The following is a 13,580-nucleotide window of genomic DNA, read 5'->3' as shown; positions in this document are numbered from 1 at the left end:
ACATTTCAAACATACTGGAGACAGCCACGTAGAATTAAATGAGTAAATACCAATAAATAAATATCCTTTCAAACAACATGTGCTTTAATACAATATAATTTCATTACACACACACATACACATACATTTATGTCTGCCTGCAACATAAATCCCAAGTTTTACAGATTTCTGAATAGCTTTTGCTGCTTTTCTGTGGTGTTATGAATAGAACAGTCAAAAGAAAGCTCATCTTGTTTCGATTGTTGGGCTTTATCTTATTTTCTGTACTTAAAAAAAAAAGCTCTCAGAGCCTCTGCACATACTTTAAAAAGGACATTTGATTGCAACACAATACATGCTATTCTTTTTAAGAGCTGCAAAGGTTAAAAGTGTCCAATCAGTGCGGTATAAATCAAATGTTGTCACAGCAGACAAGTAACATTTGTAAATGTCGAGCAGAGACCCATCAGAGCATGCAGTATACACCGTCCAACACTGTGAGATTTCCCACCAGAGCTCGCTCACATTCCTCCACACCTCAGGCTTTCATTTCCCCGTCTGCAGAACCTGAGCTTTAATTAAATGGCAGCGCTCCAGAGAACAAAGTGAGAGAGAGAGGGAGGAGAGGAGCAGGTGTTTTCTTCACCCATCGTTTTGGCCACCTGAAAAACAGCTGGCATGAAGTCACCCCTCTGACTCATAAAACACACAAACACACACTCGTATTCAATGCTGCAGAACAATAAGCAGTAACAAGTCATATTTGGGTCAAAATGAGATCTGTCTTCATTTCTTCAACCTCATTCATTTCAAACTGGTGTTTTGTGTGTGTGTGCGTGTAACATAAGGCATGATGCGCTCACATTAGACAGCAACGAATGGCTGTCAAACTAAGGATAAGATGGCAGCCAGATGTCTGAAGACATTTAGGAACTCTCTATTAATAAAACCAGACAAACACGGCTTGTACTCACCTCCCCTGCTGATTCATGTCACGTTAATGAATGAAGTTTAAGGCTGACACTGATATTTTCAACACATGTTGACCTCTGAACTTTGCTTTAAGGGGAGTATCTCAACAAACTGGCAGGGGTCAGCTCGGTGTTTGACTTTGGAAGTGTTCGAGTCCTCCTGCTAATGCAGCGAACTCTCGTTCACTCCCAAACAGCAACACAGTGCACACGGCAGGCCTAAACGAAAGAAGAGAGAGACAGATCTCACAGCAGAAGGATGAAGGAAACGCCATCCGGCTGTCACATGCTTCCTTTATGTATAAAAGGGAGTCAGCTCGCCAGACAAGAGATGAAAGAGAGAGGGGGTTTTCTTCTTTTTGTCCGAAGTGTCTGTGTCAGTGTATTAGTCTCTAGTCTTCTTGACCGAGGTCTTTGTGACCTCCTGGTTGCCAGGGATTTCTTTTAAAGAGTGTGAATGATGTGTGGTAACACCCCGTTACACCCTCACACACTCAGGGCACTGAAATGCGAATCAATCTCTAACCTTTATATAATGAGTTTTTTTCTGGATTTTTGGTTGGTATTCTGTGTCTATCTGTTAAAATAAACCTACCATAAAAATATCAGACCCTTCATTTCTTTGTAAGCAGGCAAACTTACAAAATCAGCAGGGGATCAAATAATTATTTCCCCGCTGTACTTCAAACGCAGACGTGACCAGACAGGCCTGGTCTTAACTGTGATGTGGTTTTTAGCTCTTTTTCACTGTCCAAGCTGGACTCTTCACTCTTCAGGGCGAGTCATTGTTTTGTGCACACGAGAGATGAAAATAAAACTGTAAACGTTGACTCCCTTTTATCCAGGGGAGTGATTCTTGACAATGCAAAACTATTTATTGCATGTGATTTCTAGGTAGTTGCTTAAAGGCCCAAATCAAAAGAATATAGAAGGAAATCAGTGGAAAGAGGAAACTGACAACGCACTAAACAAACGGTCAGCTTTTACATTTTGTCATTTAAAAAAAATACAGTTTTGATGAGTCAATTAAGAGATTTAAAAAACTTTAGATTTGCATTTTTAGATTTTTTTTAGTTGCAAATACAAGATATGAAGTCACATTCACAAGAAAGTCACAACAGTGAGAAATAGTCATAATTGATATTGAAGAGATATGAAGATACTATGGTATATAAAGTTGCAATTATGAGAGACAAAATTACAATGATGAGAAATCACTACAGTGAAATATAGTCATGAGTCATGACATACAGATGCAATTATGCAGCAGAACAACTGTGAAAAAATAGACATAACGGAGATATAAAGTCACGATGACGTATACAGAATTGTGATATAAAGTACAGTCTTAAACATGACGGTTTCAATTTTTGAGATATAGTTATATTATGGTAATATATTACTAATGATGGCATTTTCATTTGAGTTTCAATATGGAATTATATTCATAACTCTGCTTTACAATTACTGATATATTTCTAACTAGAACTTGCACTCTAGTGGAAAAGAGCCTCAGTGATATTCTGCTACAGAAAGTCTATGAGATTTGTTCAGCTGTTTAGTTTCAACACACACCACTAACAGATGATGAGAGAGTGAGGAGCATGCCGATGTGAAACAGACAAAAGCACACTCAACTCCGGTCTTCCCCCAACACAAACATGAGGTGTCAAGACCCCTCAATCCACACGTTAATAATTACAGCAGGATCTCAACACCGCCGCATTAATACAGACAGAGAGAGAGATAGCCTGCTCGAAACATCCACCAGCACCTGCAGCACGAACAATAAAGAGCACAAAATCCTCTTGAAACCATTAACTCATTAAAGGAACCAGCTAAAGATAGCACCTCTGATTATTTGGGCCATAGCGAAGACACGAGTGAGGAGTGCGGCATTAAAGTTTCAACATCAAACTTGGTTCCAGCTGAAACAGATGGAGTTTAAGTGCTAATCCCGGAGCTAAACAGACATGATGGGGACTAGATTCATCTTTCCAGCAGCCTAAGCCTTTTTTTAGCAAACAGCGAATCGCTGACACCCATGGCATTTATAATCCAAGCTAATTTCATCACAGATACTGTGTATACATAGCCTTCAGGCATATAGTTCATATAGTATTATCCTGGCATCCAGCCCAGACAGGTTATTGTGTTAGCATGTGAGCGTCACTTCTGACTGGATGGCAAGTTCATACAGGTTCGTAGCATCTTTCACACTCCTTCAAACGGCCGATTTAACAAAACAGTGCTTCCTCTTGCTCTTCCCACAGTTTTGTTAAGATCACACGCTTTGAAGATCAGTCTGCATGAAAGGAGAAAATCAGAGCGCTAACTGCGGATAAGGAACAAAAGGCCGGAGGTCTGGCTAAGTGAGCAGTGAAGCATTCCAGCCAGACAGACAACACCATCGCCCTTATAATGATGAGAGAGAGTGTATATCTCACAAAGAACACACACACACACACACGCATTCGACATGTGATAAACCAGGATAGATTTCCACACACACATAAAGTGATCAGCACTGGCAAGTGACTGGTGTTTTCCGACACAAGATGATGATGTTGAAGGGTTATAGAGGTTGCAGCTCTTTTGTCATGAGTATGATGCATGAATTAATTGGGCAGAATAAAAAACCCTGTTTAGGGGTCAGCCTTCACTGAATCACTGGAGCCATTGATGATGTGTAACCGCAGACTCTTATATCATTAACGATGGGCTGCTCCATTTATTCACATATGACTACTATATTGGTTAACATGAACAAGGCGTTTAATTATAGAAGGCTAAATTTTAATGTCATCATACTGTCCAAGTCCAAGGTTGTATCTGTTAAAATTATTGAGGTATTAACCCACATTTACTGATGGAACCTTATTGTAAATTAAGAAATTAGGATGATAACGCTGTGTACTATTATGCACCGACGCCAAAGCTCTTTAAACTTTGGTCGATTCTGATTGGCTGTCAGTGTTTTTTTTTTTTTTACGCTCTGACTTTATTTATAAAAATCTTTTATCAGAGATGGTCTTATTTTTTTACATTAGTTGGAAAAAATAATTTTTATGAAAGTGACCCCCTGTGATATTTTTCTTCTTTGTCATTACTGGACTATTCTTACATAATTAGAATTATTATTTTTCCGCTTCAGGGTAATAAGACAGTTGTGAGAAAGTTTAGCATAAAGTCACATTTTGAGACATACAATTTTTTTAAAAGATGTAAATGCATAACAAATCATCTGGGCACCTTTGGAACACTTGCACTAGAAATCCTGCAATCTAGGATAAAATACAGAAAAAATAGTATAGACTGACAGATTAAGTTTAGAATGATCACTACATGATTTTAGGATGCTGTGAATCTCCATAAAATGAATGAATCCAGTCATTATATCATTGAGCAAAAGCTGTGTCCAGAATTGACAAAACACTGAGAGAAAAGTGAGAACGATGGGAAACAGAAAACCTAAAGTGTCTGAAAATTACAGCATGTCTGTCTGATCAACAACAGACTATCGACAAGCAGCTGAGACACTCACAAATATACGGGCACTCTGTCAAAAACATCGATGTAAAGTCAATGTAAAATCTTCCACATTGTATTTCCATTTAACACTTTCTGTTCATTTATGCAAAGTGGAAATAAAATAAATATAAGATGAAAAATGTAAATTATAAATGAAATTTAGAAATACTGCATTGGCATATACATTTTAATAAATATTAAGCTAAATTAATACAACTATAGTTGAAAAAAAAGAATGTTAATACCACTAAAAATACGCACATAAAGCTAATAAATATACTTTTAATATTTAATAATACTAAAATCACATTGGATTTTTACTTTGTATTACAATAATCTTAGAAGGAATCTAAATTTATATAGCCCTAAATAAAAACAAAAACACAGATTTTCTTATAATGGCAACTTGAGAAGCTCAGTCGCTCAGCAAATTATTTTACAGTTGTTTGCCATTTGACCATTGATTTATGAGATCATATGACCAGTTACACATTAAAACACATTTCAGAGGTTGTTTTAAACTAAATCATTATTATCCGAGTAAAATGTATACGAAAGTCTGAAAGCAAGTTAAAATGATTTTATTTTGCTATTTTGTCTAATTTAAAGAACAACTTGAAATAAAAGTCTTAATATGTAGTATGTCCCAATATTTCCAAACTGAAATTAGACTTGCATTCTCTGATTTTCATGTGAGATTTACATCTCATTGTACATGTTATAAAGGGGAAAACGTCATGGTACAAAACGTATTACATATTAAAAGTAAAAAGGTTTTCTATGACATGTAAGAACAGGAAGTAACTCAAGTAACCAGATTTTCTTCCAAACTATGTTACAGCAACTCAACTTCAGCATTCCTCCAAAACAAACATGTTGTTAGACCGAGGCACATCTGTTTCAGAGGTGTGTGAAACACAGCTTTTACAGTTCCACACTGAGAAGAAGAGCTGTAATAAACCTCCTCAACTAATGACTGCTTTAAAGCACAAGCCTGTTCACTTCTTTGACTATATTCAGTCCCATGGGCTTAACTTTTGATAAGCATTGATCAGTAACGCCACCTAGTGGTGATGTTTCCTGACTGACAGAACAATAAATCAACCAAAACAACACACTGAAGGGACATTCTACAGAGCAACATGACCAACGTACAGACTCGGGTATTATTTCAAATCGTTTATTTTATATACCATACTTCATAGTTTTGAGGACTTTACTATTGTTCTAAAATGTGTGAAACTGTAGGCCATTCATTCCTCATCAACAGAAATGAAGACACCAACAGAAAGACATGTAAATACTGTTTTATTGTAAGAAATGGACTTCAGTTAAAAATGTGGATCTCTTAACAGCCTGCAAGTACAAAATCAGGGAGAGAGACAGTTTTGTCGTGGTGCGTGGCCCACGATGTACTGAGTACCTTCGCTACAGATTGTTCTTAAAGGCCACAGAGCATTGAAAGAAAGGAAGGAAGGGTCAATCACTGCCTTTAACAGACATTACCTGCTTCCAAACTACTTCCGTCCACATTTTTACTTGCATCCACCTTGTGCCAATATTTAACAGTTCGGCTTGTGTGAAATTACAATGGCATATTTGTCAATGCAAGTGTCACTTACTTTCCTTTTGTCTCCTATTTAGATCAGATCCAGCGCTGTTATATTAACCCAACCGCAGCAATATATTTCTAATCCAGTGAACCCAAACATCCAGCAAAAAGGCTTGTCTAGCTCAAACAGGCAAGTTCTTAAGGGTCAAGGTATTCGATAGCACCAATAACAACTCTGATTGCCGGTTTTGCATGTGCTATTGATGTACAATGCAACATTGAGAATTACACACAGTAAAATGCCGATCGATTGAGGATGACCGGTGCACATGAAAACAATGAAGCTACACATCGGAGAAAGTCAGAGCTGGCACAGTGATCTAAAGTCAGAATCATGTTGAATCTCCCAAAAAAAACAAAAAAGACAAATGAAGTGAGCGAGCATTGCCTGGAAAGATCAAATTCAGAGTGAGAAGTAAAGCTTTCATCTCCAAAGCTCATTAAGTCGATATTTTTAGTGTTTCTGCATTTGTATCATCGGCTTGACATGGTTATTTGGGGAATGGTCTTGAAAGAGTGCAATATTTTAAAATAACTCGAAAGATTTCACGTTCTCATCTTGTGTATTTAAAAGATTTGGGTCTGAGATGACCAATATTCTGCTGCTGCCGTTACGTCTACAAATAATAATTAAAAGAAACAAAAGAAAACGTAAATGTAAAACTTTGAATAACAAACATTTGCCAAAAGAGAGTGTTTGTCTTGTCAACTCAAATTGTGGCCGACGTAGTGGCTACTAACTTCATCCAGCGGTTTCAAATAAAAGCAATAAAATTATAACAAAGACAGTTAAACTCGTGCAACCGTGGCACCACAGTACATCGGCGTCCTGTAGGCCAAAGTGCACGACTGAGTGTTAGCACGTGCGTCGACTTCACTACATCCATAACACAAAGACAAACGTCAGACTGGGTCTACTCCCTCCAGACAGTCTGTATAAGGCACAGTCACTGAGGATAGACTGGAGCGCTGGAGACTGCTACCTGCCTTACGCTAGAACAAGCACCAAAACCATGAGTGGAAACTAGGAAGAGAGAGGCTTTTTGCAATCAACTAACACACGTTTTGTCATTCCGTCCCTGGGTTTTGTGTCAGTAAGGTACGGTTCGGACTAAGACGTGATCACAGATATGTACCACAGCAGTGAGGGGGAGACGCCACCTATCAATCACTACAGAGCAAGTGTCCAAGACGTTTCAGAGACATTTAAGATAAATACAACTGCAGGTGTCTGAAGTCGCTGAAAGAGGAAAGCAATGTTAGATCATATATTACAGACAGGAAACGCACTGTTCCTCGGAGAGAAACACAGGGTATCGTGGCAGCCAGAGGTCTGAGGGCATTAAAACGGTTCTTTCTTCATGAAGTGTCTATGCATGCTTTAGCAGACGCATGGAGTTTGTTTGGAAGTCCAGATGCGTAATATGATGTGTGGATGGCGGGTAGTGACTGTGTGGAGAGGACGGGAATGGAAAGGTGAGAGGAAGGTAAAACTGCAGCAAATCACGAGCATTAGAACTCCTCCTGGTCCTCCAACTCAGCGTCTGGTATAACAAACCCCTCCTGAGAGACCGAGAGAGAGAGAGAGAGATTGAGTCATCTGAGAAGAAACATCTTGCCATTTAAAGATTGTTCCACTGTTTTCCACTGCAGGAAACATTCCCCAGAACAGCAGTAGTAAATTAATGTGTCTAATGCGGATCTGCAACACTTTCTCCAGACTGCTACTTGGGAATTCTGTGATGTCCATTTTTATTGAATCTTTAGAGGCTTTCACAGACATATCAGAGCTTTTTTTAATTAATGTAAAGCTGTAATATACAAAAAAAATAAATAACTTGACACTGGAGGCTTTCATTTCTATTTCTCATATTGTGCCAAACCCATCTGACTTCTGCTCATCTTAACCATACAGTGGTGGCTAAAATTATAACAACACTTGTATTTTCAAGCAGCTAAAAATGGTTTTAAGTCAGTTATTTCTATGTTTTGCTGTAGTGTGTCAGTAAGAAACATCAGTTGACATTTCCAAACATTCATTTTGCCATTAATTGTAATAATCCAGTGAGATTTTAGTCTGACAGCAGCCAGTAATCCACACAGAGATCTGATCTCATCATCATCAGTCTGTCTGGAATAACATGAAGAAACAGAACTAACTGACACAGACTCAATCCAGAAGAACTGTGCCAACGTCTCCAAGACACTTCAAGAGATAAACCTGCAAAGCTATCTGAAAAACAATGTGCAAGTAAACCGAGGGCAAAAGCTGCTTTAAATGCAAAGGTTGGTCACACCAAATGTTGATTTAATTTAGTTAACAGAAGTTAATTGATAAAGAATCTATTTATGACATTATTTTTGACAGCATCCCCATTTTCACACAAGTGTCTAACACTTTTAACAGTTCTGTATCTTTGCGATAGGTCTCTTGAAGCATCGTTGCCACAGTTCTAATAATTTTGGCCTCCACTTTAAATGGAGAGATTTCTAATGAATCATGAAAGATTTCTGTCCCTCCCTTTAAACTTTGCCGCCAAACACATCCAATATGGCAAACAGAAACTCAAACTTGCTTGCTCGTCATCCAAGAACTATTGAGGTTTTAGAACAGTTGTGCTTTGCTTTATTATTTGATGAGTTTGTTGTATTTTGCATTGATCAATGTTCATGCATGAATAAATGGCCAAATTAAATCTGTTCATAATATAACATGAGCATGCCTATTCAGAAGACTTTTAAGATGTCTTTATTATGAAGCATCTAAGACTTTTACTGAAGGGACAGAAATTGCTCAGGTTTGATAAAAATATCTAAAAGAAATTTCATTTCTGGGTGACTATCCCTTGAAGTCTAAGATGATGCCATATTGGCCAGAGAACATAACATATATTAATATATAACTGAAAAGGTCATGATGAAGTCATGAAATTCATTGGTCAATAATTCTGGGAACACTGTTAATTCCTAATATGGTCAGAGACTGTAGTTGTGTTTGACTCACGTCTGTGGCATAGAGAATATCCACAATCCTCTGCAGGGTGGGGTCTCCCTCCCCCTCCTTCTCTTGACAGATCAGCTCAATGTTCCTCAGTTTGCCAAAGTAAAAGTCCCGCTCCTTCTCCATGTCCTGGATGGTAGACTTCAAGATGTTTAACTGAAAGTCACCCAACAAACATTTTAGTCAAAAACCCCAAAGTACACTTAAGTTTTTATGCAAACGTTAAGTTACTAAGTACTATGCTGATGACAAAGATGAAACTTTTACAGTGCACGTTGTGTGCCTTTGCTTGTTTCATACTGAAAAGTGAGAGATAGTATGACAAACCTCTTGAATAAGCTCCGCCCTCTCCTCATCACCACCAGCACCAGGTCTCCGCGCAGAGCCAGGTGCCATCTTGGGTGTCACCTTTGCAACCGCTGCTCTCTGTGGTGCTGTTGGGAACAAGCAATAAGTAGTAAGATGCCACAAACTAGTTTGAAATACAGGAAAGAGAGACAATTAGTTAATAGCCTTCTAACAGTACAGCAACATCACTGGACCCGTTACTGAAATGCACTGAAGTGCAAGTCATTGTGTTTATTAAAAAGTATTTAACTGCAGTGAAGTCAAGCACACCCTGTTTCTCTCCTTGAATATCATGCTTCATTTAGAAACATGTCAGATTATGGAAGTAAGATGGCTTGGGAAGACCATTTCATTCTGCTTGTATGCCCATCTATGCCTACATATTAAACTGACTAACAGTCTAAAAGCGTATCAGACTCATCTCATGTTCCCTTCTCAGAAGAGTTTCTGTCCAGCACTTTCCATGTGTGGGTTAGTTAACCTGACACTTAAAACTTTTTAATGTTATGAATTTACTAGAATGACTACAGCAATGTCAACTTCTCCAGCACCTAAAACCATGTGTATTTCTCGGCTGACACCTCTCATCGTCTATAGTGCCTAGACTACAGTGAGCAGACGGTGACTAGTCAGTAAAGACTGAGATGTATCAACAGACTAAAACTGTTACATAAACTAAAGTGTACAAAGTAAACTGCTTTCAAAGTGATCCACCACTTGAGTTCCCTTACAGACACTGAAGACATTAAAAAGCCCAAAAACCCAAGCCACATTTTTTAAGCAGCTGGCATGGCAGTCTTAACAGAAGACGACTGATGGACTGCAGTAAGCCAATGAACACAGACGTATTTGGCAAGTCAAAACAAGGGCAGGAACAGAATGATCAGTTCATGTGCATCTTACCGAAGAATTCATGTAAGTGCACAAGAACAATGTCTGGTGGTTATCAATACACTATTGTGAGTAAGTTTTGTTTTTAATGATCTTGACAGAAGTCTCTTATGCTCACCCAGGCTACATGTATTTGCTCAAAACTACAGTAAAAAAAAAAAAAAACATTCTAATAATAAATGTTTTCTACTTTAATATATATATAAAAAAATGTAATTTATTCCAGTGATGGCAAAGCTGTCACATGATCCTTCAGAAACATTCTAACATGCTAATTTGGAGCTCAAGAAACATTGCTTCCTGTTGAAACCATGCACTTGAACTTTAGGTGCATTTAAAAAAAAAAAACAAAAAAAAACAAGAGTCATCTACAACTTGAATGGCATGAGGGTGAGTAAATTAAAATCAAATTGTGCGCTGACATGATGTTGTGTTATGGGTGTCCCGAGTTCAAATCCCAGCTGGAGGACCTTTCCTGATCCCACCCCCCTCCCTCTCTCCCTCTTCACTTCCTGTCTCTCCTACACTGTCCTATGGTAATAAGACAAAAAAAATAAAAATGGCAAATTAAAAAACACTTCAATATTACAGATCACACACTGACGAATGCTACTGTATTTCTGAATATCTGACCTTTTTGGGCAGATGAGTAAAACATTAAAATGTATGTTTAATCCTAAATGCTGAGATCAAACAATGAGGTGCAAACAACTGGTGAAATGTAACCAACCTGCATTCATGATCTTCCTGGGCTTGCTGAGGGCAGGCATGGTTGGGTTGGGTACAGGCATGGTGTCCTGGCCCTGTCGCGCTTCCACTGGGTCATAGTCTTTTCCATCATAATTGGCATCAAAGAACTTCTTAAACCACTGAACAAATTCAAAATTGTCTTGAAATTTGCCCTTCACCAACTTGTCAACCGGGATAATCTGAAGGGGAAAACACATTCAAATATTATTTCACAGATTTATTAGGGTCACGGTTTTGTTGACAAATTATATATATAACAAATAATCTATATAACTTTTCTGATAAAATGGAAATTAATAAACCTAAAGTGGTGTGTTAATGAATCTCAAAAAAGATTTGTTCAACTTGACCAGACAATCACTGCTTGTGCAGACAAGCTTGAGGAAAAGAAATGAAACCACTCACTTTGTCAACACCCATCCTCTTGAAGGCAGCCTGCAATATCTTAAAATTGTGAATGTATTCATGCTCTAACTTTGCACCAAATTTTACTTTCTTCAACGGTATGCAGCCTGGAAAAAGCATGTCCATGAACTGACAGTAGGCTGCACCTGTAAAGAAAATCAGGTTACAAACAGTTGATAAATTGACAAAATGCTTCCATTCCTCCAAAACATATTTATTATTATAAAGTGAATCAGTGCACACCAATTTCTTTAGCGGCGTTGGTTCTGGAAGTATTTTCTCCATTCATTTTATCACAGAGATTTTAAAGAAGTCTTTGAAATAACAATGTAAGTCAGAAACCAAACCAACCAGCTATTTCCTTAAATTTCCATAAATTTCCTTATGAAAGGAATTGAAATTTTACTTTCAGAACCCTGCTGTTGCACTCTGTACAACAACAAATCACATACATTCTTACATTCATACACTCTTTACTACAAAGCCGCATACATCTCACCTGAACATAAAAGCTCGATCTTGGTGAAGTTCATCTGTAGAGACTCGTTGATCCACGCGAGCATGTCATGGCGACTCAGATTGTCGCTAGTCACTGAAGTGGAATAAACGTTCACAGCCATGTCCTAGAATGAAGCAAAAGATAAATGAGACATCATGATGAGGAACCATGTGCTGCTGACGCAGACTGAAAATGAATAGTGCTGAATCTAGGGCATATAATATCAGGCTATTATTGATCAGCATAATATTATAATAATATAAGACTTACTCTGTCGCAATTTTACTATAAAGGGTGCTCAGTTATTATCATACCTTAAACTTGACAGAGTATAAAGAAACATAATCACTGCAATGAAGGCATTTCATCACATGGCTGAATCCTAAGGGAGTGTTTCACGGATGTTAGTTAAATCTCACATTTCCTTTTCTATACGTCTATCCAAAACCAACAAATAGACAAAACACACGATTCTTGATTTTAATAAATTAATAGTATTTCCTGTCAACAAAAGACTTCATAGTGTGATGTAAACTATGAAGAAGAATGGAGCAGTAATAAATACATCGTAACAGCCAGAGTCTCAAGAAGATGCTGAGAAAGACAGCAATAGTGTCAGTCCCTTCGTCTGTGCCTTAAAACCTAATAAGTTGTCATACCTAGACAGCATTCTATTCTTAGTCAGTTTAATTATAAGCACATTAGACGCCCAAAATGCTTTCTTCTAGGCAGCTCGCAGGGTTTTGAGGCAAACACCGCTTCAGCTTCTTTACATCCGGGCCTCGACTAACACACTATAGCACTTATAACAGACGTATTACAGATAACGTTATTTTTTCAAACAAAAAGGCTAAAATGAATATACGTATTAAACCACAAACACTGACCTCACAGACCAGAGTACCGAAAAAATATAAGACACGTCTAGCTAATTCTGTGTCCCATAAAACATCCGCAGCAGCTTCCGTTAGCGGCTAACCGTTCATCTCAGAGCACTCGTTCAAAATAAACCATTCACAGAGGGTATATAACGCGTTAACGACGTTGTCGCAACGTAACCTATCTCTTTGCGTCATTTGTTTACAGAATAAACCAAAAGGAAGAATATCTAAAGGTATTTGGTGTGTCTCAGCCAAGTTTTACCTCTTGTCCGCCGGCGCCTCTTTCTATCAGATCATGCGTCGATTTGTTCTTCGGGCGTCTTACGTCATCACGTACAGATACGCAAGGAAAAGTGACATTATACTTGGTAAAATAAGAGTCTTTCCGTCTCATCGCTTTTATTTGGTAATATATCGAAGGAATTGTATTTATGTAAAAATGTGATCGTATTGATGTACGCTAAATAAAGCACATTTTAAATAATAAATAATTATTCATGGATGTATATATATATATATATATACATACATACATATATATAGAGAGAGAGAGAGAGAGAGAGAGAGAGAGAGAGACCATAACTGGTCAAACGAGCAAAGAATGTGTAAGGGAAGTCGTGCTTTTGTCACGAAAATTTGCTGCTTATTAGTAGTTAGTAAATTTGAGAATAGGGTATGATGACTAAATTAAGGCATCTAAAATATGTTCATG

At 37.8% G+C, this 13,580-nt stretch overlaps 1 protein-coding gene and 1 long non-coding RNA gene across 3 annotated transcripts; both read right to left on the bottom strand.

Moving 5' to 3' along the window:
- Positions 1 to 203: 203 nt before the first annotated feature.
- LOC113041726 (uncharacterized) lies at positions 204 to 1,502 on the bottom strand. The gene is made up of 2 exons (XR_003275449.1): positions 954 to 1,502; positions 204 to 641 (listed from the first exon to the last, which is right to left on the bottom strand). It is a non-coding gene; the product is annotated as an uncharacterized LOC113041726 (long non-coding RNA).
- A 4,266-nt stretch (positions 1,503 to 5,768) lies between these two features.
- Positions 5,769 to 13,286, bottom strand: mapre1b (microtubule-associated protein, RP/EB family, member 1b). 2 transcript variants are annotated; one of them, XM_026199460.1, is made up of 7 exons: positions 13,131 to 13,286; positions 11,988 to 12,111; positions 11,489 to 11,634; positions 11,064 to 11,262; positions 9,422 to 9,528; positions 9,098 to 9,250; positions 5,769 to 7,656 (listed from the first exon to the last, which is right to left on the bottom strand). In XM_026199460.1, exons 1-7 carry the CDS (start codon positions 13,260 to 13,262, stop codon positions 7,606 to 7,608), a joined length of 912 nt encoding a protein of 303 aa, XP_026055245.1. In that variant the 5' UTR covers positions 13,263 to 13,286; the 3' UTR covers positions 5,769 to 7,605. The 2 variants fall into 2 exon arrangements, with proteins under 2 accessions (XP_026055245.1, XP_026055246.1); XM_026199461.1 differs by lacking the exon at positions 13,131 to 13,286 and adding an exon at positions 12,875 to 13,020.
- Positions 13,287 to 13,580: the final 294 nt, after the last annotated feature.

Source organism: Carassius auratus, chromosome 23 (assembly GCF_003368295.1).
Source record: "Carassius auratus strain Wakin chromosome 23, ASM336829v1, whole genome shotgun sequence".
Classification (NCBI taxonomy): Eukaryota; Metazoa; Chordata; class Actinopteri; order Cypriniformes; family Cyprinidae; genus Carassius; species Carassius auratus.
This window is presented reverse-complemented; position numbering and strand designations above follow the sequence as displayed.

Coding starts and splice junctions, on each gene's coding strand:
- mapre1b (XM_026199460.1), bottom strand. CDS start 13,262: ATGAGACGGAAAGACTCTTATTTTACCAAGTATAATGTCACTTTTCCT. Junction 11,263..11,488: donor AGAGGATGGGTGTTGACAAA/GTGAGTGGTTTC, acceptor TTTCCCCTTCAG/ATTATCCCGGTTGACAAGTT. Junction 9,529..11,063: donor CAGGAAGATCATGAATGCAG/GTTGGTTACATT, acceptor TGTTCCCAACAG/CACCACAGAGAGCAGCGGTT.